General features: G+C 35.5%; 1 protein-coding gene across 1 annotated transcript in view; it reads left to right on the top strand.

Moving 5' to 3' along the window:
• The window catches only part of SEMA5A (semaphorin 5A), a 627,229-nt gene that overhangs the window by 445,782 nt on the left and 154,097 nt on the right, over positions 1 to 27,350 (top strand). The window contains 1 exon segment of the mRNA XM_021004419.2: positions 17,387 to 17,594. Coding sequence (XP_020860078.1) covers positions 17,387 to 17,594 — 208 coding nt within the window.

The following is a 27,350-nucleotide window of genomic DNA, read 5'->3' as shown; positions in this document are numbered from 1 at the left end:
TCTTCTCCACTGAAATATCACGCTCATTTTCTCTGCGTAGTTGATCCTTGGTTGTAATCCAAGCTCCTTTGCCTTATGGAAAATCATATTCCATGCCCTATGGTTTTTTAATGTAGAAGCTGCAAGGTCCTGTGTAATCCTGACTGTGGTTGCATGATATGTAAATTGTTTCTTTCTGGTGGCTTGCTGTATTTTCTCTTTGACCTGGTAATTTTGGAATTTGGCTAATATATTCCTTGGTGTTTTCAATTTGGAATCCATTTCAGGAGGTAATCGGTTGATTCTTCCTATGGCTATTTTACCCTCTGGTTCTAGGACCTCAGGGCAATTTTCCTTGATGATTTCCTGAAAGATACTGTCCAAGTTCTTTTTTTTCATTGTGATTTTCAGGTAGACCAATAATTTTTAAATTGTTTCTCCTGGATTGATCTTCCAGGTCAGTTATTTTACCAGTGAGGTATTTTACATTTTCATTTATTTTTTCATTCTTTGGTTTTTGTTTGATTCTTGTTCTCTCATAGAATCGTTAGCTTCCATTTGCCCAATTCTAATTTTTAACGAATTGTTTTCTTTTATTAGATTTTGTACCTCCTTCCCCATTTAGCCAATTGTATTTTTTAGGGACTTGTTTTCTTCAGTGCACTTTTGTTCCAGTTGGCCAATTGTATTTTTTAAGGACTTGTTTTCTGCAGTTAATTTTTGTCCTTCCATTTCTAAGCTATTGACTGTCTCTTGTATACTTCTCATTTCTTCTCCCATTTTTTCTTCTACTTCTCTCATTTGACTTTTAAAATACTTCTTAAGCTCTTCTAAAGCTTTTTTGGCTTTAGACCAATTCATATTCCCTTTTGAGGTTCAAGATGTGGGTTTGTTGACAATGTTGTCCTCTTCAGAATTTCTGCCTTGATCTTCACTCTTCCCATAATGAGAATCTATGGTACGTTTCTTTTTTGCTCATGATGTTTGCTTATTTCCTGGCCTTTAAAAAGATTGAGTTCTCCTGCTGGGGAGCAGAGGGCACTGACCCAGGCTTCTTGTGTTGGGAGCCTAAGGCCTGGTCACTGGCTTTGTTTGCTAGGGCCTCCAACGTTGGCAGTTGGAGGCTGTAGGGTTCTGGCAACTTACTTGGTTTTGGGCTGGAATCAGTAACATTGGAACTCTAGGGATAAGATTGGGTAGTGTGGCTTCTGGAGATTTCCTGCTCACCCAGGCCTTTGCTTCCTTAGGCCTTTCCTTCCTTTCACTTTCTTCAGCTCCTTTCAGATGGATGTTGTAGGGTGTTTATCCACCTGGGGCCCCTTGGAACACTGCTTCCCTTAGTTTCGCTGAGGCACTGGGAGAGCCAGTTGTTGTAGAATGCCCAGGCACCTGATGGTTTCCAAGCTGTTTTTGACAGGTTCTCCTGCCCTCAGTGAGGCACTTGGGGTGGGAGGGGGAGGTGTTGGTGTTTGCCTGCTCCACCACCTGGGCTTCAGGATCTCCTCCTGGTGTGCTGAGTTGGGGGTTTCTGGGACTTGCTTGCTGGAATGCCTCCTGTTCTCCCTTCCCCCAGCAGGAGAGGGGGCTATCCCATTAATCCCTTAAGCTACCTGGGCTATTAGACTGCTGCACCTTGTCTTTCTTCTTGTTCAGCTGTCCCAGGGTTTTTCCTGAGGTGATATTTTCTGATATTTCAGGGGTTAATAAGGGAGGGTAAGAACAACTCACCTTTTACTCTGCCGTCTTGGCTCCTGAAAGTGGAACTTATACCACAACTTGTTCAGCCATTCCCCAATTGATGGGCATCCCCTCAATTTCCAATTCTTTGCCATCACAGAAAGAGCTGCTATAAATATTTTTGCACATGTGGGCCTTTTCCAAATTTTTAATGATCTCTTTTGGATATAGCCCTAGAAGTGATATTGCTGGTCAAAGAGTATGCACATTTTTATAGCCCTTTGGGCACGGTTCTAAATTGTTCTCCAGAATGGTTGGATCAGTTCACAGCTCCATCAATAATGCATTTGTGTTTCAATTTTCCCACATCTTCTCCAACATTAATCATTTTCCTATTTTGTCATGTTAGCCAACCTGATACGTGTGATGCGGTACCTCAAAGCTGTTTTGATTTGCATTTCTCTAATCAATAGTGATTTAGAGCATTTTCTCCTATGAGTATAGATAGCTTTAATTTCTTCATCTGCTCATATTCTTTGACCAATTTATCAAATGGGGAATGACTTGTATTCTTATAAATTTAACTCAGTTCTCTACATATTTTAGAAATGAGTCCTTTATCAGAGACACTGGTTATAAAAATTCTTTCCCAGTTTTCAGCTTCCTTCCTAATCTTGATTGCATTGGCTTTATTTGTGCAAAAACTTTTCAACTTAATGTAATCAAAGTTATCCATTTTACATTTCATAATGTTCTCTATCTCTTGTTTTATCATAAATTCTTCTGTTCTTCATAAATCTGACAGGTAAACTATTTCTTGCTCTCCCAATTTGTTACTGTATCAGCCTTTATACCTAAATCATGTACCCATTTTGACCTTATCTTGGTAGATGGCATGAGATGTTGGTCTATGCCTAGTTTCTGCCATACTGTTTTCCAGTTTTCCCAGCAGTTTTTGCCAAATACTAAGTTCTTATCCCAGAAGCTGGAGTTTGGGGGTTTATCAAACAGTAGATTTCTATAGTTGTTGACTACTGTGTCTTGTGTATCTAACCTATACCGCTGATTCACCACTTTATTTCTTAGCCAGTACCAAGTAGTTTTAATGATTGCTGCTTTATAATACAATTTAAGGTCTGGTATGGTTAGGCTACCTTCCCTTGCATTTATTTTCATTAATTCCCTTGATATTCTGGTACTTTTGTTCTTCCAGATGAATTTTGTTATTATTTTTTCTAGCTTTATAAAATAATTTTTGGTAGTTTGATTGGTATGGTGCTGAAAAAGTAAATTAATTTAGGTAAAATTGTAAGTTTTATTATATTAGCTTGGCCTACCCATGAGCAACTTATGTTTTTCCAATTATTTAGATCTGATTCTATTTGTGTGAAAAGTGTTTTGTAATTATGTTCATATAGTTCCTGGGTTTGTTTTGGCAATTAGACTCCGAAATATTTTATGATGTTTACAGTAATTTTAAATGGAATTTTTCTTTCTGTCTCTTGCTGTTGGGCTTTTTTAGTAATATATAGAAATGCCAATGATTTACGTGGATTTATTTTATATTCTGTAACTTGGTTAAAGTTCTTTATTATTTCAAGTAGTTTTTTACTTGATTCTCTAGTATTCCCTAAGTATATCATCATATCATCTGCAAAAAGTGATAGCTTTGTTTCTTCTTTGCCTGTTCCAATTCTTTCAGTTTCTTTTTTCTTCCTGTTATTGCTAAAGCTACCATTTCTAGTACCATGTTGAATTACAGTAGTGATAATAGTAATCCTTGTTTGACCCCTGATCTTATTGGATATGCTTTTAGCTTATCCCCATTACATTTAAGGCTTGCTGATGGTTTTAGGTAGATGCTACTTATAATTTTGAGGAAGACTCTATTCCTATGCTTTCTAGTGTTTTTAATAGGAGTGGGTATTGTATTTTGTCAAAAGCTTTTTCTGCATGTATTGAGATAATTATTTGGTTTCTGTTGGTTTTGTTTTTGATATGGTCAATTATGCTGATAATTTTCCTAATATTGAACCAGCCCTGCATCCTGGTATAAATCCTACCTGGGTATAATGTATTATTCTCATTATAAGTTCTGTAATGTTTTTGCTAATATTTCAATTACAATTTTTTGCATCTATATTCATTATTAATTCATTATTCATCAATCTATAATGTTATTTCTCTTTTTTGGCTCTTCTTAGTTTAGGTATCTTTACCATATTTATAGCATAAAAAGATTTTGGTAAGACTACTTCATCGCCCATATTCCCAAATAGTCTATATAGTATTGGAATTATTTTTTCTTTAAATGTTTGATAGAATTCATTTATAAATCCATCTGGCCTTGGAGTTTTTTTTTTCCCTAGGGAGCTCATTGGTGGTTCATTTAATTTCTTTTTATGAAATGGGGTTATTTAAGTATTTTATTTCCCCTTCTGTTAATCCTGGCAATTTATATTTTTGTAAATATTCATCTATTTCACTGAGACTGTCAAATTTATTGGCATACCATTGAGCAAAATAGCTCCTAAGTATTGTTTTAATTTCCTCTTCACTCATGGTGGAGTCACTGTTTTCATTTTTGATACTGGTAATTTGGTTTTCTTCTTTTTTTTAAATCAAACTCACCAAAGGTTTATCTATTTTATTGGGTTTTTCATAAAACTAGCTCTTAGTTTTATTAGTTCAATAGTTTTCTTGATTTCAATTTTATTAATCTCTTCTTTGGTTTTCAGAATTTCTAATTTGGTATTTAATTGGGGATTTGAATTTGTTCTTTTTCTAGCTTTTTTATTTGCATTCCCAATTCATTGATCTCTTCTTTATCTATTTTATTCATATAAGCATTTAGAGATATAAAATTTCCCCAAGAAATACTTTCACTTAATCCCATAAGTTTTGATATATTGTCTCCTTATTGCCATTCTCTTGGATGAAGTTATTGTTTCTATGATTTGTTGTTTGATCCACTCATTTTTAGGATTAGATAATTTAATTTCCAAATAATTTTAGTGTATCTTTCCATGGCTCTTCGTTACATGATTTTTGTTGCATCATGATCTAAAAAGGATGCATTTAATATTTCTGCCTTTCTGCATTGGATTGTGAGGTTTTCATGCGCTAGTACATTGTCAATTTTGTGTATGTGCCATGTACCACTGAGAAAAAAAGTATTTTCCTTTCTATACCCATTCAGTTTCCTCCAGAGGTCTACCATATATAACATTTCTAAACTTCTATACAACGCCTTAACTTCTTGTTTATTTTGTGGTTTGATTTATCTAGTTCAGAGAGGGATTGGTTGAGTCACTAGTATAGTTTTGCTGTCTATTTCTTCCTATAGCTCCCTAAACTTCTCCTCTAAGAATCTGAATGCTATACCACTTGGTGTATGTTTAGTAATGATATTACTTCATTGTCTAAGTTGCCTTTTAACAGGATGTAGTTTCCTTCCTTATCTCTTTGAATTAGATCTGTTTTCACTTTTGCTTTGCTGAAATCAGGATTGCTACCCCTGTTTTTTTTTCACTTCAACTGAATCATAATATATTCTACTCCAGCCTTTTACCTTTACTCATGTATATCTCTGTTTCAAATGTGTTTCTTATAGGCAGCATATTGTAGGATTATGGTTGTTAATCCATTCAGCTATCTACTTCAGTTTTATGGGAGAGTTCATCCCATGCACATTCACAGTTATGATTACTATCTTTGTCTTTCTCTCCATCCTATTCCCCCCCCGTTTATGCTTTTCTTTCTCCTTTCTCCCTTTCCCTCCTCACTAGAGTTTTGCTTTTGACCACTGCCTTCCTCAATCTTCTCTCCATTCTCTCAGCCCTGCTAGTATCCCCTGGCTATGCCAAAGCACACAGTGGGGTGGTGCTGATGTTGGTGTTGATGCTTGCCTGCTCCACCTCCCTGAGGCTCAGGATCTCCCTCTCATTTGCTAAGATGGAGCTTGCTATTGGATTGCTGGGATGACTCTCATCCTGTACTGGTCCCTTCTAGCCATAACAAGAGGGATTTTTCCTGTTAATTCCCACTAGCCTCATGAGCTGAAAGACTGCTGCACGATGTCTTTCTGCTGGCTTCACTGTTACGTCCCCATTTTTCCTGGGGTGATATTTTCCGGGTTTTTCAAGGTTAATAAAGGAGGGTGAGAGCAACTTATTGCTTGCTCCACCATCTTGGCTCCCTTCCTTTTACTGTTCTCCAGGATTGCAGCCACTTCCCTACCCCCACTCTGAAATTCCTGTAAAACACTTTGTAGTATACTCATGTAAATTGTTTCTAAGTTCACATAATGTGCCAGAAGTCTTTATCTAGTTCTTTAAATATCAAATCAATGCCAGTGAAGCACAGAGGACTGTCACCCCTTATCATCTCTCACTTATACACCAGAGCACAGAGTGACTATGGATCACTAGCTGCTTCTTGGTATATCAGTGTATTCTTATGACTGCACTCCCTTCACAGTGAAATAGCTTTGTTCTATTCCCATCTTGTTAATCCTTGGAATTGGATGAAGTCATTACTGTGGTTATGATTCAGATCCCAGCAGCATTCGAGAAATTTTACAATTTTAGTATTTATCAGAAGTTATAGTTTCTTTCAAGATCGCAAAATAAAAATGTGTAGAATTTCAATTTAGGTAATATTAAAGTGAAGGAAAGTCAGAGAATGGTGGTAACAAAAATTGCATTAACTTTATTGTGGCAAGAGTTTTTTTATAAAGAAAAAAAATGAACTAAGGTATCCTTCCATCATCTGATAAGCCAAATTGCAGTTAATTTTCAATTATCACTTCATGAAACAGCCATGCAAATCTTCTGTGGCTAATCTTCCCTTTTTATTATCTACTTAATTAAGTCTTTTGTCAAAATAAACAGGATCCTTATTCACTTAAGTCTTATAGGAGTTAGTGGAAAATGGAGGAGGGCAAACTTTTTTTGGTAAACAAGACAATTAGATAACAGCTCCCCTCAGCCCCAGAGGCACAGGCCAAAAACCCAGTAGGCCAGGACTCCTTAGACTCATATAAGAGATAGCAATTGGAAAAGTCAAAATATTAGTTAACTTTTTTTAAACTTTGAATGAGAAATACTCTTGGCTACTATTTTGTGATTTTACTGTTACAGTTTTAGAAACACAACAGGAATGGATTACTTATATATGTTTTAAAAGAAATGTATTATCTTTGTCTTCAGTTTCCTTATCTTTAAAATGAGGGCAGAGGTTTTAACTAGATAGCTCCTGACAGCCCTTTCAGCTTTAAGTCTATAATCCTATGATTTTATGGAAAGCATAATATGATAAAATGACCTCAAATCTACTATTGCTTGCTTACATTTCTTATTTTCAGCATCAATATTTTCATATTCAATAACCTCCCAAATTTCAGTGTAGAAATGGAAGCAGCAAGATACACAATCTGAACCCACATGGCATGATATTTGGTAGATTTATGTGAATTTGGAAGGTGTGTCCCAAGTCTTTTACAGAGCATTAATTGCTGATCACCTAAGTGTGGAGCATCCTTCAGGGTAGACTACAAAGCTGCCCCTCCCCTCAGTGTCCCAATTTCAATCCCTTGCCTCATTACATTTTACAGAAGCATGTGTGGTAATTGTGTTTCATCCTTGTGGTCAGTGATCAGCCATTTCTGCAGCTGCTCATTAAATGGAGTACATGTCCTGCTCCAAAGAAGTCTCCCTTGATTCTTTTTTGAATGATCCTCTATGGGAATGTTATGTGAGTGTCCCTGAAGTTCACTTGCAGCTGCCTTCTGACTTTGATAGCCCTTCTCAAATAAAAGTATTTTAATAATACTTATTCAGACAGTAGCTAATGAATCTATATCACACCTTCTGCCAAGTATTATCAGTTGGCAGAAAAAGGAAATAAAAGAAGTGATCCTTCCCAAGCTGCTGCATTGCACAGTGCAGCCATCTACCAACCACACAGTAATCCCAAGTCATTTCGGTTCTTAGTTCATGTTAGTTTCTTCATTAGTAAAATGTGGCATTTGGTCTCCATGAGAATATTAACAAGTCACATTCATACAGCAACTCGAGATTTCTAAAGTGGTGACCTCACAAGAACCCATTGTGCTAGGTATCACAGGTATTCATACCCACTTTATAAATGAAGATGCTAAGCTTTGGGGAAGTTAGATGCCATATCTACAAGTTACATGGCTACTCTGAATATAAGAGCCAGAATGAAAACTCATATTTTTCAGCTCTGAATCCAATGACTCTTCCATTACACCATGCCTCTGAAGACCAGTAACTTTCCTCTCAGATATAGAAATTCATGGATTCTTTAATATGGGATATTGCTATGGAATTTTACTTATATCCTACTGGCATGGGCCAAATATTGCAGTTGCAACCAGCTTAATGAGACCACTCACCTTTTCTTTATATGGTTTTTCTTGATATTGGGTTAGGAAAATTAACCAAGTTTATTGGCTGAGGAAAATAAGCTACTTTTCTAAAGTGAAATATCACCTAATATTACCTAAAGGTAACATTTAAAAATACATTTCCCTAATGTTAGTGACTTCTTAGTGAGGATTTCCACTATTCTATAACTAGTGTTAAAAAAGCCTATTAACATAAATGGTAAATATATTTGTCTCTTGTATGTAGATGAATCACTATAGTCTAGTAGAAAGTAAATAGGCTAGGAAATAACAGACTAGTGAGTTCTATGCCCTACTTTGTACCACTTGAGCTGTGTGATTTCATTTAACCTCTCCACCTCTCACTTGTCTCCTATGAAATGAATGCATAAGAGTTCTTGTATGATATCATGTTTTAAAGCTTCCCAAACCACTTTTCTCAAAACAACATTGTCAGATGGGTAGCATCAATATTATTTTGTATAAGAGAACACTGAGGCTCAGGGGAATAAGATGGTTTACTCAACATAATAAGTAGCTGAGGCAGAATTCAAATCTAGGTTTTTACCTCTCATCTAGTCCTTTTTCTTCTCAGGTGTTGTTAACTTGAGGCCTGTGAACTTTTTTTTTGTTTATATGTATTTTATTATTGAACTTTTTTACATGTTTTTATAATTATTTCAATAAAACTCATGTCCTTTCCAATGCTATTTATTTTATCTTAATTTTAAAAACATTATTTTGTGAAAGGGTCTATAGTCTTCATCAGATAGCCACAGGGGCCCATGACACAAAATAAGTTAAAAACCCCTACACTATACCATCCTACCTCTCAATTAGGCATGTTAATACCTTTCTAGCTGGAGACTTTTAAGTCCTAGGTTATTAGTAGATATTTTAACAATAATGACTGGGAGGGGCAGCTAGATGGTGCAGTGGATAGAGCTCCAGCCTGGGAGTCAGGAGGACCTGTGTTCAAATCCAGCCTCAGACACATAACACTCTTTAGCTGTATGACTCTGGGCAAGTCATTTAACCCCAGTTGCCTCACCAAAAAAATAAACAAAACAAAACCAAAAAAATGTATAATAATGGCTGGTATTCTAAGCTCTTGTGCATACTAGAAGGAGTTATAACATTTTAAAGAAGTATATTTTTGGAAAATGCTCAGCAAAGCTTTACTCAAAACTTTGCTAAATAACCTTTTTTTTGTACCACAAGATTTGCATTATTCTGCCTTTTTTTTCTTTATTTATCCCATGGTCCTATGTATTTTTATTTATTTTTAGTTTTTATAAAGAAATATTTAATTCAACGGTATAGCAAGAGCAAACAAGCAAGCATTCTTCCTCCTCTTCTTCCCCTCCCCCCAAAAAAAACCCCACAACTGTCTGCGGCATATAATTTCCCCTAAGCCACCTCAATTTCTGTGGAAGGGGAAGGGAATTAGGTTCACAGTTTAAATTGGTTCCCAAAAGTTCTAAGTACAGTGACCTCCTGGGTTTCTCAAATCAGCTTTGTCTAGTCTAGAATTCTAGCTCCAAGGTCATCATGACTCAAGCTCCTAGTCCAGGATTCCATATCTTACACATAGAATTGAAAAAGATAAATTACCAAAACCTCTAGAACATTTCTTGGAGTTGCAAGGCCTAAAGGGGAAAGGCAGAAAAGATCTTTTCCCACCCAATTTGTTTGGATGTTGCCCATTCATTGGGTGAATAAGACCTTCATCTTTGGGTGCCACCAGAAAGAGCCCCAGGGCTGTTTTTATGTGTGTGTGTGTGTGTGTGTGTGTGTGTGGTGTGTGTGTGTGCATTTATTTATTTATTTATTTATTTATTTATTTATTTTTTTTTTTATTTATTTACTTATTTTTAGGCAATTGGGGTTAAGTGACTTGCCCAGGGTCACACAGCTAGCAAGTGTCAAGTGTTTGGTCTGAGCCTGGATTTGAACTCAGGTCCTCTTGACTTCAGGGCTGGTGCTCTATCCACTGTGCCACCTAGCTGCCCCGGTGCTGTTTTTAACAATTATTTTTAACCTAGTATATTGTCCTTCAACTGTTTTTTGCTAATCATTCTTTTTTCATCATTTTTCTTTGGAATTCTTCCTAGGAAGCCAGATTTATTTTCCTATGTTCACATCTTACTGTCCTTTTCAAGTTCTGCACTCTGCTTTCAATAAGTATTGCTTAAATATTTGCCTCCTAACAAATGGACATATTTTAAATTGATTTTTCTATTTCATACACCATCATATCAATTTGTATTTTGTAGCGCTAGTTTTCTATGAGGTTTTCTTTTTTCTTTTATCCTCCTTCTAATGACACTGATTCTGCAAATCCAAACAATTTTCTGCATTATTACTGTATTTCCTTTTTATCTCCTTTTTTATTTCAGCAATCATTTTTACCTTTGGTCTTCCACGCAAGTTATCAGTCACCAGCACATTCAATACTATGGATTTTTTTATACCTACAACTTACTATTTTTTTGGCCAAGAGATTTTGTTACTTCATCACAAACAGACATTTCTGCTTATCTTGTTTAAGTATGTGAACATTGGTTTTGTGGAAAATGTATTTCATTGACCTGTTTCCTCCTGTGTTGCAGTAGTGCATTTTCCTTTCTCTTCAACAAATGTTACCCATATAACCAAAATACACATCTTATTTTCTGTTAATTATTTGGCCTTATCTTTGCAGTTCTAGTTTACTAAACAAATGGAATAGAGAAGAAGAAAAGACAAATGTCATTCATTCATGTCCCCTAGGCAGACCAGTGTCAGAATTTTAGATGAAATGCAACATGGTATCTGTGGCCATGAGATCATATTATATTGTGAAGTTAATTCCACATACACTTTTAGTGCAGATGGGTAACAGATGGTATCTTCTAATGGATCAGAAGAACATTGAGATCCTTCATCTCCCTTCCCAGTTGGTTCAGTTTTGTGTATGCCAAAGGATTTCCAGAATAAAATAAAAATACAAAAACACTCCATCAGCCTTGCAGAAACTAGTCTCATAATTATTATACATTGTCACACCTGTGAGAAGCTTTCAGTAACTATTCCCTTAAGATTTTGTTATCGGTCTTTTGCCTGTGTAAGTCCCATTTAAATTGAATCGCATGCCTGACTCTTGTAATACATTTTTAAAAGATGACCTATAGAAAGAATACAATGGAATTTTTCTTCATGCAAATTTTAAGATTAATTCAGTTATTTTTTTGGTATTATAGTGCACATAAATAAACAATTCAAGACTTTGAAACATCAAATGCACAAAAAGGTAGAATAAGTTAGAAATGTGTAATAGAAACTAGGGATCTTTGTGTTTTTCATTTAAATTTAGAGGTAACTGCAAACACGTAAATTAAGAATTTTGTGTGTAACATATTTTGTAGCTTATGTTAACACAGAAAGGAAATCCTAGTATCATACAAAAATTTAGGAAAGTAATAATTGTCCAATTAGCATTATTTTCAACATGGGTTTCAGGGTTTAGGCAGCATTCTTATCTTGCAGAGTTCAAATAATGGCTGACAGAAGGTAATTATTGTCTGTTGTTGCTAGTGGTGGTCAATTTTTTTTAAAAGAAATATTCCAATGGTTTTTATCTATCGTCCCTGAAGTTAATTTTTGTTTGCCTTTGCCTCTGGTTACTGTATTTAATGTGAAATATTAAGAGTTCAGACAGTTGTGGAAATTTTTTTTTTACTTCCAATAGCAATCTATTTTTCTAAATTTCTTAGTTTGAAACTCTATCAAACAATTATTTTTCATCAGGATCCTCAGTTTATGGATGGCTATGCCTCATGTCTATGTAGAATCGGAGAACCAAATCTGGTTGGTGATCCTCCCATGTGACTACCTAACATTGCCACAGGAGTGTCACATAGAATTTAACAATCACAGAATCTCAGAGTTGGTAGGGCTTTCACAGGCCATCTAGCCCAATCCATACTCAGACAATAATCTGCTATGCCACATCCCCAACAAATGGTCATACTCTCTTTGCTTTTAAACTTCTAGTGAGGGGGAAACCACTTGAGACTGCCCACTTTACATTTAGAAAATTCTAATTATTAGAAATGTTTCCTTATATCAGTACTAAACTTATTTCTTCATAATTCCCAACTATTGTTCCAATTTTTTCCTCTGGATCCAAACAAACCATGTATATTCATTTTTGTACATGACAACCCTTCAAGCACATGAAAATTGCTCATTGATCCCTCAAAAAATCTCCAATCCAAACATGTCCAGTTACTTCAACTGATTTTCATGAGGCATAATAATGAGGCCCACCACACTCTTGGTTGGTTTCCCATACTTTGAATACTTTCCTTATCAAAGAGATTCCTAAAATTTTACCAGTAGAATTGCACACAATGATCCAGAAAGGTTATAACCAGGAAGGAGTACAACAGGGCTACCACCTTCCTAATCCTATGTACTATGCCTCCCTACATAGAGTCTATAATTACATTAATTATTTTCAATGAGAAAGCAAATCATTTGACCCATATTAAATATGGAGTCCACTAAACCTCTCAGATCTTTCCAGAAAATTGTTTTTCAGACCATGCCTAATTCATATTTAACTTGTGACAATAATTTTTTTTCAAGTCTAAGATTTGCCATTTATTTCTATTATGAATTTTTGTAAAATTCAACCTATTGTTCTAATCTGTCAAGGTCATTTTTGGTTCCTTACTCTGATATCTGCTATGTTAGCTGTCTATCCTTCCCAGCTTTGTGTTATCTAAAAATTTGGTAAGCATGTCTTTATGCCTTTATGTAAGACACTGATAAAAGTGTTAGCGCAGGCCAAGCACTAATCTCTAGAATATTCCCTTCAAATCATTAATAACTAATCATTTCATTTATTCATTCAACCAGTTTCAAATCCAGCTAGCTATAATGATCCAGTTGACATATCTTCTACTTGTCTATAAGAAAGGTAAAGGGGACTTTATCCAATGCTTTTCTAGAATTTAGAAAAACAACATCTATAGCATTCCTCTGATACATGGGTAACCCTGTCCAAAAAGAAAATGAGATTCATTTAGTATGGGCTGCTTTTGATGAATTAATTCCACTGGCTTACATATAGCTCACCTTCCACTCTCTATGCTTTTTCAAAATTCAAGATGATTATGCTTGTCTTATTCTGGGATTTCTCTCCTATTCTTCATGATCTTTCATCTACCATTATTGTAGAACCTGAGTACACAGATCATATATGTTCAGGACTTCAACTCATCCAGGACAGCTAGGTACTCTGTTGATAACTCCCCACTCATTTTTGTTTCTTCTCTTTTTTATCTAGTACAAAGACAATTTTCTTTGGCATAGAAAAAAACAAAATGAATAATACATACTGTCTTTTCTATATCTTCCACTATCAATAGGTCATCACACCTTGCTATGCTTTTATCCTCTTTTTACCAATATGTAAATTAAATATAATAAATTATATTAAATTATTTATATTAAATTATTAAATATATTAAACTTAAATTATTTACCTTTTTTTTGTTTCCCTTAGCTTTCCTCACCAGTCTCACTTCATTCTAAGCTTTAGCATTCTTCACACTATTATGGGATAATATAAACTTGTTTGGCATACATTACCTGCCCTTGCTTCCATCTTTTTACTCATCTTTTAAGCTCTCTGTGCATCCAGTTAAGTCTCTTTAGAAAACAAAAATTTCTCTTAAGACCTCCCCATCCCTTTTAGGCTGAGTTCCCCCATGCTGTTATTTTTCTTGGGATTCTGCTTGAAATCCTTTGAAATCTTCTTCCTCAAACAAAAGAACAGAACAAAACAAACCAAAAACCCAGCATTATGTCAAACTATGCCTGCCTTTCCTTTCCTCCTGTCAAAAATCCTGCAATTGAATTATATCATTTTCTTATAAGGCTCCGATAATTTTTTTACCTTTGAAACCAGTTCCTCTTTTTCGATGAAAATAAAATTTAGAATATGTTTCCCTTCTTGGTTCATCCTCCATTTGAATGATGAAGTTATCAGTATGGCAAGACAAAAATTATTATCTACTCTACTTGGGAAAATGAGGGAGCTCCAGTATTTGTCTAGATAATTGATATTTTCTATCACAGCTCTAACATGTCCATTGTTATCATCATGATCTGTTTTCCAAACTCCTCATCTATTTCTCTTTTCTGTCCATGTTGCTTATATTATACTTTGTTTGCAATAACTTTTGTTTTAACCTCTGTTATTTTTAATCCAAGTAATCTTTATCATTACAAAACATATGACTTTTAAATTTTAAAGTAAACCTTGTGATTTTGAAATGTATGATATAGAACAGTTTTATAATATTGGTGTCATAGCCTAAGGATATCACTCCCATTATAAGTTTTTTCTGATACAGAAATATTTATCCTATATCCTTGTATACATGAAAAAAATCATATTTTTTAGTATAACCAGATCTGTATTGTCTAGCAAGGTTCAGTATGATGGAGTTGTATTGTTCACTTTCCTCATCCTCCCCTAGTGCATATGATTATGGCACTTTTTTAGCTTTCCCTCAGAGTTCTTGACTCAGACCCAACACATCCCTGACCTCCAAGCCTTCATGTCTACAGATGAACATAGACTTTTTATATTTGATGGTAGAGGATTGCTCATGACTCATTATCCATTATCTTGTTATCTATTGTGAATCTCAAAAAGGCATCCATAACTAATAATTAGGATTTGTGGTAGTTTCTTTTCTTATGAAAGGTTTTAAAAACTAATTCAGAAGTTATATCCTGTGAAAAATTCTCAGTGTGAAAAACTATAGTCCATTGTGTAAGCGGCTTAGTGGAAAACAGAGGTGTGAGTTCGTCCATATCTTATTATCAGTAACTATATCTATCAGTAATTGTATTAATACTCCTATTTATGTTCAGTAGTCCATTTTATGCACAGTTCAAGCAAAGCTTCATTTCCAGATGGGATGGAAGAAAGCAGAGGAAAAGGTGGTTGCTCAAAAATTATAGTTAACTAAGCATTAACTTAATTTCTTCCATATGTGGTCTCCTAGTTAATTGTTCCCCTGCTCTCCCTCCTAAGTTCTCTAAATAAATAAATTATTTACTGAGTTTGAACAAAATAAAGTGAAACTTATTTATTTGTAAGTTAGAGATTTAACACCTCTTCCCCACTCTGAGAAAAAATGATCAATAGAAAGTAGTATATGAAAACAATCTTCAGCATCTTATGGTAAAGCCAGATTCATCCCAGCTGGGTACAATCATTTTATTCTATTTATCTTTGGATCTGTGACATCTTCTATCTGCGTAATATCATTCATCCAGGCTGTGATGGTTGAAACCCTATGATTATTTTTGTCCCTTCCCTTTCATTCATCTTTATACCTCATCTGTTTAGAGTTAGCCAGGCACAGTAGTTAGAGTTCTGAACTTGGAGTCTGGAAGACATGGACAATACTTATTACCTGTGTGACCACATTTAACCTCTAAGACTCAGTTTACTCAACTGTAAAATGGGTATAATAATACCTATCATACTTACGTCTTGTGGTTGTTGTGAGGTTCAAATGAGATGATTGCTGTAAAACACTCTACAATGTTTAAACTTCCATGCAAGTGAAATTTATTAATTCTCAAATCTTGTTGATTCTAAGTAGACAGCATCTTGTGCTTCCATCCCTTCTTTCCACTATACCTTTCTAATACTGTCCTGTCATTACTACCCACCTAGAACACTGAAATCACTACCTAATAACTTTTCCTGTCTCTAATCCATTCTTCACATCACAAAGATACTAATCTTCCTAATGCCAAGATCTGTTCATGTAACTGTTCAGCTAAAATATCTTCAATGATTCCCTTTTCTTATTGAGTAAATTAATCGATCAACAAACATTTATTAAGTGCTTACTGTACACCAAGTTCATATTTGTTGGTTTGACAACAATTTTCTCTATAATCTTCTGGAAGCCTTGCTTTCCAGACTCATCTGAGTGCTCTCTGCATATTCTGATGATCTAGTCCAGAGGTAGGAAAACTAGAGGAGAAGGGACAAATATGCAACATGTTTTGCACAGTCTGTGAGCTTTTAAATGCAATAAAACTTTATTTGAAAATGTAAAAGCCATTTGTAGTTTATAGCCACACAAAAGTCTAGTTTGCCAACTCCTAAATTCTAGTGAAACTGGATTACTTGCTGAAAATATTTTGTAGTCCTGCCTCTTTTTTTCTTTTTTTTTTTTTTTGCTGTTTAGTTGTTTCAGACATGTCCAACTTATCATGACCCCATTTGGAGTTTTCTTGGCAAGGATACTGGAGTGGTTTGTCATTTCTGTCTCCAGCTCATTTTATAGATAAAGAAATTGAGACAAACAGGGTTAAGTGACTTTCCCAGGGTTATACAGCTAGTAAGTGTCTTAGGCTGGGTTTGAACTCAGATCTTCCTGACTCCAGGCCCAGGTTTGTATCCAGTGTGACACCTACCTGCCCCTTTTTGCCTCCAGACCTGTGCTCATTTTATTTATGCCTAGAATCAATGCCTCCCCCTTTTAGTTTCTTTCTGTTCTTCAAAGATTAACCTATGGCTACCCGTTCTATTAAGCCTTCCTCGTGACACCCCTCATATATAAAATACTACCCCTAGTATTGTAGAATTCCGGTTAATAGGAAAATCTGTTTTAAAATATTAATTACCTGTGTTCTATTCAATCAACAATCAGTCATCAAGCATTTACTTAATGCTCACAATGAGGCAGTCACTATGATAAAAGCTGGAGCTATAAAGAAAGAGAAAATAACAACAGTAACATCATCATCATCAACAATAGTCATTACCTGTTACCATGAAGCTTTTAATCTGATGGGAGAGACACCATGTCAATAGCTGGGAATACACAATATATAAACAGTCTAAGTCAACAGTAACTTTAAGCATATGTTTTTATCTTGGAGTCTATGAACTTAAAAAATGTTAACTGTATTTCATTATGTTATATATGTTCAATATAATTAGCTTCTTCTGTAACTCTATATTTTATTTTCTGTATTTTAAAAACATTTTATGAGAAGGGTTCCAGATGTTTTATTAGACCGCTAATGGATCCATATGATACATAAAAAGGTTAGAAACTTGGAAGGAAAGGTACCAGAAGCTGAGGAGACTGAAACAGATCACCTGAAGAAGTTAGCATTTGAACTGAGATCTGAAGGAGGCAGGGGGAGCCAGTAGGCAGATGTGAAGAGGCAAATCAGTGCCAACATGACTCACCCTGGGTGTTTCTTTCCCCCACCCCATTCTCTTTGCAGATTATGGCACAATTAAGAAGGTCCTGGCCCCAATGAACCTGACTTCCAGCAGCTGTTTGCTTGAGGAGATTGAGCTCTTCCCTGAGAGGCAGACGGAGCCCATCAGGAGCCTACAGATTCTGCACAGCCAAAGTGTTCTGTTTGTGGGTCTTCAGGAGCACGTGGCCAAGATCCCCCTGAAGAGATGCCCTTTTTATAGCTCGCGCAGGTAGGGAAATCACATGGATGTTCATTCTAGAGCTGCTGTTCCCAATAAAAGAAGAATCTACCCTGAGGGAGAGACAATAATCTTTGTAGGATTTCAAATTAACTGCTCCTTAATAACTTAAGGACCTCGAAAGCTGTGTGAGCACTGCATCCTAGATTAATCTCTAGAGATTTTTTAAAACGTTAAACCAATTTACTGTAATTAGAAGAATCCACGAAGCACTTAGGATGATATATGATTGTTGAGATAGCCAAATTAATTAATCCATAGGTAATTATCAGCATATTACAAACAAAAAATTCATGCATTTATATCATTCATTGCCAATATTGATATTTGGTGCTACAGGCATTCAGTTTGGTGACACTGGATGGTGTTTTGTTTTTTTTTAATATTTGGAATGATAAGTGTGGGTACTTGCAGAAGAACATCCATGACTTCTTTATAGATTACCAGCTAATGGAGGAATTACTTTTCTTCACATTCTTTCTACAAAGGGTATGGAGAGCGCTGTGCTCTCCATAAGGAAGACGGGTTTTAGAGTCAAAAGCCTAGCATTCAGATTGTCTCTTCTACTTACTCTCATGTGACTTTGGACAATTCATTTCACCTTTCTTGGCCTTACTTTTTCATCTGTACAGTGAAGAGTTGAGCTAGATGAGCTCAAAGGTTTCTTTCAGTTCTAAATCCATGAGCTTATGACGAACTAGTTGTCAGTCTCTGGTTTATTTAGGATGGGGTCACTTTGTCAGTCGAGGTTATTGGTCACCATCTGTGCCATTATGTAATTAGACAATATAGTGGGAAGAATCTAGAACAGGGACTCAGTAAATTTACATTTTGCCTTTCTTATCCTTTGTTTTGTTTGGTTTTGTTGTACTTGTTCCTGAATAACTCATGGTGCTTTTGTGGGGAGGAAATGAGATGCTGCATGTGAGGCACCATGGTACAGGGGAAAGCATGTTGGAGACAAGAGATAGAGAACCTAAGTTCAAACTTGAGCTCTGCTACTTGCTCCCTGTATCACCTTGGGCAAATTACTTAATGCTCTGGGCCTCACATCATCATCCTTAAAATAGCAAATGTACTTTAGATGGCTTATGTTTTTCCTTCTAGCTCCAAATCTCTTTCTTCTAAAAATGCTTTGAAAGTAAGAAATATGCATATATATGATATTACATATATAAGATAATGCATTTATAAAGCAGTTTTTAATTACAGTGAATTTTACATAAATTCTGACCATTAAGAAGAGACTTAATCATTGCTGCAGGACCATCTTTAAGACCTAATTAATGTTGAGACCCAAACCTGTGATGCAAATAAAATCTGGGAAAGCTCTGAGGCTCTTATTCTATACACACGTGGTGGGACAGAAATCTGCATGGGACAGAGAATCTTGAATATCTTAAAGTCATTCACAGCCTGATTCCTAAAAAATAACAATAACAACAAAAACCCACCACTCCAAAGTATAATTTGTCTTCTCAGAATTATGCCAATGGAAATTAAAGATTAGCATTTTTTATCCATTACTTATATCGTGTTTTAAAGTTTGTAAAGCATTTTATATAGTGTATCTCATTTTAACATCACCACATGCATGAGAGGTTGGTACTACAGTTGTTAGCTAGATATTAGATAATGTGTACTAGGTAATACAAGTTTTATTACCCCCATTTTACAAATGAGGAAAGTGATATTCAGAGAGTTTGAGTGGTGTGTACATATTTCTTCTCATTACAGAGAGTAATACAGATAGAAGAGGCAGGGTTTGTACCCAGGTCTCTCTGACCCCCACTCCCCCAAGCCCAGCACTTTTTCTACCTTAGCCACTTAGCCTCTATAAATCACATGTCCTTATCTATAGAATGAGGGAGCTGCACTAGATGGCTCATGGGGTCATTTCCACTTTTAAATCTATGATTTTGTATTAGAAGTGGATGGATATTACATGGAACCAAAATTAAGAAAGCCTCAAGTAAAAAAAAGAGCTGAGCTTTAAATGAAGCTGGGAATCACAAGAGGCAGAGGAGAGAAAGGAGTTTGTTTCAGGCTTGTTAGTCCGTTAGTGTCAAGGCACAGATATAGGAGATAGACAATCATATTCAAGTAATAGCAAGTAAGCTGTTTTATCTAAAATATAAAATTTATAAAGAGGATGGAATATGAGGAAGGGAGGCCAATTGAAAGATTATTGCAGTGGTCCAGATAAGAACCTCATCAAGATGGTACCTATGTGAATAGAGAGAAAGGGATGAGTATGAAAGACATTGTGAGGTAAAACTGATGAGACTCTACGTGAGGGATGGTAGTGGAGAGTAGAGTTAAGGACATCTGAGATTATAAACTTGGTTGGATGGAAGAATGAATTAACTTTCATAGAAATAAAGAAGATGGAAAGAAGTCTCAATTTAGAGGAGAAATAATGAGTTCTCTTATGTACACAATGTGGTGAAATGGGGGCAGCTAAGTGGTGCAGTGGATAAAGCATCAGCCCTGGAGTCAGGAGGAGCTGAGTTCAAATCTGACCTCAGATACTTACTAGCTATGAGACCCTGGCAAGTCACATAAGCCCAATTGCCAAAAACAAACAAACAAAAAATGAAGTTAAATACCTTTGAGGCATATATACAATATTTTATTACCCAGGAGTGGTGATCAGTGTTATGACGTATGAGAGACAGTAAGTCTGGACATAGAGATCTGGGGGTCATTTTCACAGAGATGGTAATTGAACTCACTGGATGTGATGAGATAAGAAGAGAGCCCAAGGAGGAGACTTGGGACAGAACCACATTTAGGAGTTATGACCTGGATGATAATTCTCCAAAGGAGCAGTCAGACAGAAACTGAACCAAGACAGAGCAGCATCACAAAACAAAACAGAATGGTGAGAGTGTCCAGGAGGAAAGGGAGATCAAAAATGCCAAATGCTATAGACAGTTCTAGAAAGATAAGGACTAAGAAAAGATAGTGATAACAAAATGGCTACTATTGAGTTTATATGGTATTTAAATTTTCCATGTGGCAGCTGTAGCTTGCCATGATTTGTGAAAGAATAATAACAGCTCTGGCATATGGGATCAATAATTGTGGCATTAGAATATCCAAGTTCAAGTTTCTCCTCTGATACAATAGGTGTGACCTTGAGAAAATCATTTAATCTTCCCATGCTTAATTTCTTCATCTTTGAAATAAGAAAGGAAGGTCTCTTCTCAGCTCCAAATCTAGGGTATTATGTAGTGTTTTGTTTTTGTGGGGTTTTTTTGAGAATTACAAAGCATTTTCTTACAACCTGGTAAAGTGAGCAACTGAGCATTTTATATCCCCATTTTACAGATGGGAAAAGAACAGCTTAGAAAAGTTAAATGATTCACCCATGCTCACATAGTAAGTTTCTGGAAGAACAGAGGTTCAAACTCAAGTTTCCTGACTCTAGTCCCAGTACTCTTCCTCCTATAGCTCATTGGAAAGTATTTTGTAGATAGATAAAGGTTTAGCACATTTCACCATCACAAAATGTCCTTCAAAGAATTTCTGAGTATTTGATCTCTCTAAAGCTGAAAGAAGCTAGAGATTAATACTAAACAGTTTCCCAGTTTATTCACTCTCAGCCTTTGATTCAGCATAATGTTAATAATCATGTTAATAATATTGATAATAAAATTAAATTATATTTATATGGTGATTATTTCTAAGCTATCCATAAAGTTTAATGGTTAATTGCTTGAAAGCATTATCTAATTTACCTTCTGTAGAGGAGTTCATTAAGGCAGAAATTTCCACTGCTCTATTGATGATTAATTGAAAACTCAAGATTTTGTGACACGTAGCAAGTCAGTGATGCCTTTCAAAGAACGACTCCATCTTTTGACTCTAAGCCTGGTGCACTGTTAGGCTGTTGCACCTCTGCTTCCTGTCCTTCACCTAACCCTCTGGGTAGGCTTTCCTTTCTCTACATCCTGCTAAATTCAGCAGAACTGATCAGAGCCTGGAGCTACCTTTGGAGTCAGTGGTAAGCTCCATGTTCTGAGTAGCTCCTTGGGGCATAACACAAGATAGAATGAAAAATGGGTCCTTTGTCTAGAGAAGAAACCTCTAAAAAAGTGCTGCTGTGCTCTCTGAACAGGATGTTTTCTATGGGCCAGAACTGGTGTTTGAGGATTGCAATGCATTGAGAAAATCCGGCCATTTAGTTTTTCCATGGTTTCATTGAAACAGGCTTACAATGGCCTAAGTCTTCTGTACTTGCAAGTTAGAAATCTAAATCTTGCATAATATCAGCTAATGGGCCTTGCCAAGATTCTCCATTTATGACAATTGTATTTTGAATCTATCTAAAAAATACATAGAGATCCATTGCCATTGAGGACAGGCAGAAGTAAGTATCTCACAGAACTCCCTGCCTCTTTTTTCTTCATTTAAGAAGAATAGGGTTACTTGTCTGTTTTGATCTGGCTGTCAAGGAGGAGAATAATTTTGACATGACATTCAAAACTGGGTCCTCTTGCTGCTTTCCTGTCCGTATGAAAAGGAAAGCAGCAAGATGCTGGTAGGTAGCTGAGCCATAACTGACCTACCCCCAATCTTGGCCCCCTTCCCAGGGAGGAGGTCATGTTCCCTCCAATTTGCTCCTGCTAAAATGTGATCATTTAACTTTGATTTTTAAGTATTGCATTTGGGCAAATAAAAGTGAAAAAAAAAAGTTGACTCATGATTTGTCTTCATTTTTATTCACCAAAAACTATTGCCTTGTAGAAATAAAGTAAAACCACAGGAGATGCTGTTGAGATATAGCAGAGAGAACACAGGTCTGGGAAACAGGGCATTGGAATTCTAGTTCTGGTTCTAGCACTTAACCTCATGAGACCTCAGTTACTTTGTCTATAAAAGGAGAGAATTAGAATAAATACTCTCTGTGGTCCCTTCCTTCTGTGAAATGTTTTCTAACTGTAATTTTAGGCTGGCTGGGGAGCAGGGTACTTCTTCTGAATAATAAAATGCTTGGCTGATGGAATAATTTTTTTGAAATACAGTTTTAATTTCAAAGAAATACACCATTTTAGTACTTTCAAGTATAGCACCTGGAATTAGTTTTGCCAGCATATTTTGCCTAGTAGATAGAGACCTTGAAAAGATTGATGGATAATTGGTACATCAATTATCTAAATAGATTTTATGATGTATTTTTTAAAAAATTATTTCCAGAAGTATCAAAGGTAATCCATTTCAAATCTTACTTACTCTTTTTATTTGCTTAGAAAACTTCTTTTAATAAAACAGAGAATTTGTGCTCAGCCCTGATAATTCAAAAAATAGTAGAATCTAACAAACTTTATTTTATTTTTTTCTTTTATTTATTTTTTTCCTAGGCAATGGGGATGTGTCTTGCCCAGTATTTTAATTTTTTTTCCCTTTTTTTTGTTTTTGTTTTTGTTTTTGGCTACGCAATGGGGTTAAGTGACTTGCCCAGGATCACACAGCTAGTAAGTGTTATGTATCTGAGGCTGGATTTGAACTCAGGTCCTCCTGAATCCAGAGCCGGTGCTCTATCCACTGCTCCACCTTTTTTTTTTCCAAACAAAATTTTGCAAATGCTGATTCTCATGTGTTTTTTTTTTCCTCTCGGAATTAAGAGGAGGCTACATTTGTAGGATGTTGCTTGAAGAAATTGTTCAACAAAACTTTAGTAAATTAGATTCTATTACGTGTCCATTTGTCAATAGGCAACGAAGGTTGTTCCAAATTATAGAGCATTAGAACTTTTGGCTCTGACTTCAAATAAGTAGAATAAACATGCATGCCCCTTGTCCATGTGGAAACTAGTTCTGTTTTCATTTTCTGCTTTGAAATCATCAAAGCCATGTTCTAAAGGCCTGTTGTATTTTGATGATTTACTTATGTATATACCTTTTAAACATGGATTATGTAATTTTATCACAGACATAGAAGCTTCATAACTGTTTATCTAGTTTCCAAATAACCCTGAGAAACAGTCATTTTAAAGATGAAACAACTGAGGTAAAGGTCAGTGAAATGATTTGAACAGTACACAACTGATCATGACATCTGGAAGCCCAGCTTCTTCCTGCTGATTTCTCACATAGGGCCCTTCCTGTCAAGATATTCTGTCTTGATTTTAGTCCATGTGCTTTTCTGCTTCACGGAGAGATAGCCAGTAGATGGAGAGGTGAGCTTAGAATCATGAAGATGAGGGTTTGAGGCCTGCCTCTGACATATGCTGCCTGGTTCACTTTAGGCATGTCAGCTCACATGCAGGCACCTCTCTAATACTGAAAATTGTAGAAAAGTACCAATCTATATTGGAAAACGTTGTTTAATGTTTGTTTATGACTCAGGCAAACTAGAGTCTTAATTTTCCTCTGTGTTTATTCTGAGGCAATTTTATGCTTTCAAAATGCTTTAGGGACTTGCTGGATTGGTTCCGGTTCCCTTTGTTTAACTGAAAGCTTAAGCTTCTCTAGCCCTCATTAGGTATTTTTATTATAACTAGTAGCAAGTAGACATTCCATATCCATTTCAACTAATGGTTACATGTAAATTTCAAGTAGGTATTTTGCTTACAAATTCATTTTAAAAAGAATAAAATTGTAATATGAAAGTATCGATCTAAATATTTTCCTCATCTAGGCTTTTAATAACATTAATAAATAACAAGAATAATAATCCCTAGCATTTATATAGCACTTAAATGCTTGCATAGTACTTTTTATCATGTATTTTATCTCATTTTAAAACAGGGAAAAAGAAGATGTGTATTAAGTTTTATTTTTTTTTCAGTAGAGCCTCATGATCCAACATACACACAGTAGGGAATGAGTATTCAGAAATTTAAAAAAAAACCTTAATGAACATTTTTATAGTATATTATATTTTCCCAAATACATTAATTTCCCAAAACATTCATCAATGTTCCATATTAGCCACTGCCCATTGTAATAATGATATTGACAGCCTGAATACTTACCAGGTAGTAGGAGGGAGGTAAAAAACCCAGAATGCATTCCTGGGTGGAGGGAAAGTGTTGAAATCTACCTTCTATGGATGGTCAGCTATTTGGTATTGTCCAATGAAGCCCTGGCTTTGAGAAAGGAAATGGGGAAATCACTGAATCTCAGTATTGTTGAGGGAATCCGAGAATCTCAGAGTTGGAAAAGATGTCAGAGGTCATCTAGTCCGATCTGTCACTGAACAAGAATCCTTGCTATAACACCCTGAATAAAAGGAAAGGAATACCTTAGGAACAACCCATTCATTTATTAGATCCTTACATAAAGCTAAATTTGCTTCCTTTTAATTTCCATACATTACCCTTGTTTTTTCCTCTGGAACCAAGAAAAATAAGTCTAATTCCTCTTCTCCACTATACCTCCCCCACTTCCTTAAATATCTTCTTCCTCCCTAGTTCCTTTATCCACTCCTACTGTGACATTATAATTAGGCCCTTCATTTTAAATGTTCATCCCTTGACATTCATTCACTCAAGGGTAATCTTTATTAAAATGTGGCAACTGGAATTGAAGCCAGTACTCCAGATATACTGTGACTGAGACAAAATAACAACCATAGGGATAATAATGATGAGAATGATGAGAATAATAATAATAGCTAGCATCTATATAACACTTCATAGTTTACAAGGTATTTTAATTACAAAGTGTTTTACATAATCTCATCTGATCCTCTGAACAACTTTGGGAGGCAAGTGCTTACCCTTATTTTACAGAAGGAAACTGAAGCAAACAGTGACTTGCCCAGAATTACATGGCTAGTAAATGCCTGAGGCCAGATTTGACTTCAGGGTTTCCTGGTTCCATGCCCAGGGCTCTCTGTCTTTACTGCACTTATACAATAGAACCAGCATGCCCTGTGTTCTGGACATCAAGCCTCTCTCAATGTAGCCAAAGACCAATGCAGCCATATCACATTGTTGACTTGTATTATTGAGTTTCCATTTCACTAAAATCCCCACCTCTTTTTCAAATAATTTAGCACAGTGCTTAGCACATAATACATTCACATTAAATAGCTTTTCAACAATTCAAAGAACTTTCTATCTAGTCATATCTCAAATTATATGTGTAACTATAAAACTGACTCTTTGAACCCAATTGTAGATCTTTACATTTCTCTCTATTAAATTTTATCTTATTACATCTGCTCCACCATTCTAGCTTTTCACTATCTTTTTTATATTTTGTTCTATCTGATATTTCTTTCAGGTTTGTGTCATCTGAAAATATAATAGGCTTTTTGTGCCTTTATCCAAGTCATTGATAAAAATATAAAACCTCCTAGAGACAAGTATAGATCTTTTGTTAGTTCTACTAGCCACCTTCAACTATGCAGATATTGAGCTATTAACAAGGACTATCTGGGTCCATTTATTCGCTCAGAAATTTTAGGAGAATTTATTGCTAAAATATATTACCCATAATACTTTCTGACCCCTAACAATTCTCAGGATGTAGATCTCTGGTAAACATTGCAAGAATAGAATACCACATGTTATGATTTAGAGTTAGAAGTGACTCTAAATCCAATCTATTCATTTTTTTTGACATACAAACTGACACCCAGTGGAGAATAATTATCTTGTCCAAGGTCCTACAAATATGTAGTATAGCAAGCATTAAACCCCAGCTTGTCTGATTCTCAATCCAATGCCCTTTTCACTATACCAGATTCATACCCCTCTCTTGCAAATATTGTTTTTTCAAGACTATTGTTCAATTAATTTCAACCTTTGAGTTATTCTAGTAATGATGATGACCACACTTCACAGGTCCTTTCTCCTTCCCTTATTTGAGAATGATAGGGCTTTGAAAGATTGCCTACTGAAGACTTAAGAAAGCTAACGTGTGTCCCTATGGGGGATGATTCCCTGACTACAGCCTCATTAGTTTCACCCTCTAATCAGTTCAATTAACAATCCAGAGATATAATTGCTCAGTCTCATTGTAAGTATTTATGAAATGGCATAGCAGACTGTTCAGGGAAAATTAAAAATCAGAAATTTAGCTGTTTTTATCCTGGCTTCATTGCATTAAGAAGGAAAGTGAGATACCAAAGGTTTGGCTCAATTTTCTTATGTCTGTAAAAATTCTTTCTTTGTTTCTACTCACCTACTCCCCCTTTTAAGTAAAAATAGTAGAGTTCCAAATTTCTTCTATGTTTGAATCCTCAATTAGAAAATTGTACCATCCTGTCTAAGTATAGAGCACTTGAAGGCATGGTATTGGGAAGAGTTTCAATTATGAAGTTTTAAGGTGGTTTTGAGGATTCAGGCTATGCACGAATGGAGGCAAATTGAATACCTCTTGAATGAATGAATTAATAATTGATGCTTAATTTTATTTACCTAAATGGTAAATACTAACAATTCTCTGTGTAGTATTTTATACTTTCCCAGACAGGCTGATTATTACATTTGATTCCTCTCCTTAGCCTTATAAGTAGGACAGATAGTATTAATCCTATTTTATAGATATGTACATAAGAATTCATGGAGGTTAAATGACTGGTACAGTGGAGTTAGTGAAGAGTCTAGGTTAAGATGCTAGTCTCCTAAGTACAAGTTCCATGCTCTTGCTGTCAGTGTTTCATTTATTGCATATACTGGAAGTAAAGTGGAAAGGTCATTGGCTCAGGTGTCAGAGGACTTGAATTCAAATCCCATCTCTGATGTGACTGCATATATGATATTTTGCTCTCCCACCCCACTCTGGAAAA

The sequence above is a fragment of the Phascolarctos cinereus genome, unplaced genomic scaffold (assembly GCF_003287225.1).
Source record: "Phascolarctos cinereus isolate Bilbo 61053 unplaced genomic scaffold, phaCin_HiC Scaffold_4;HRSCAF=312, whole genome shotgun sequence".
Taxonomy (NCBI): Eukaryota; Metazoa; Chordata; class Mammalia; order Diprotodontia; family Phascolarctidae; genus Phascolarctos; species Phascolarctos cinereus.
Note: the sequence above shows the minus strand (reverse complement) of the source record. Positions and strands in the feature narration are given on the sequence as shown.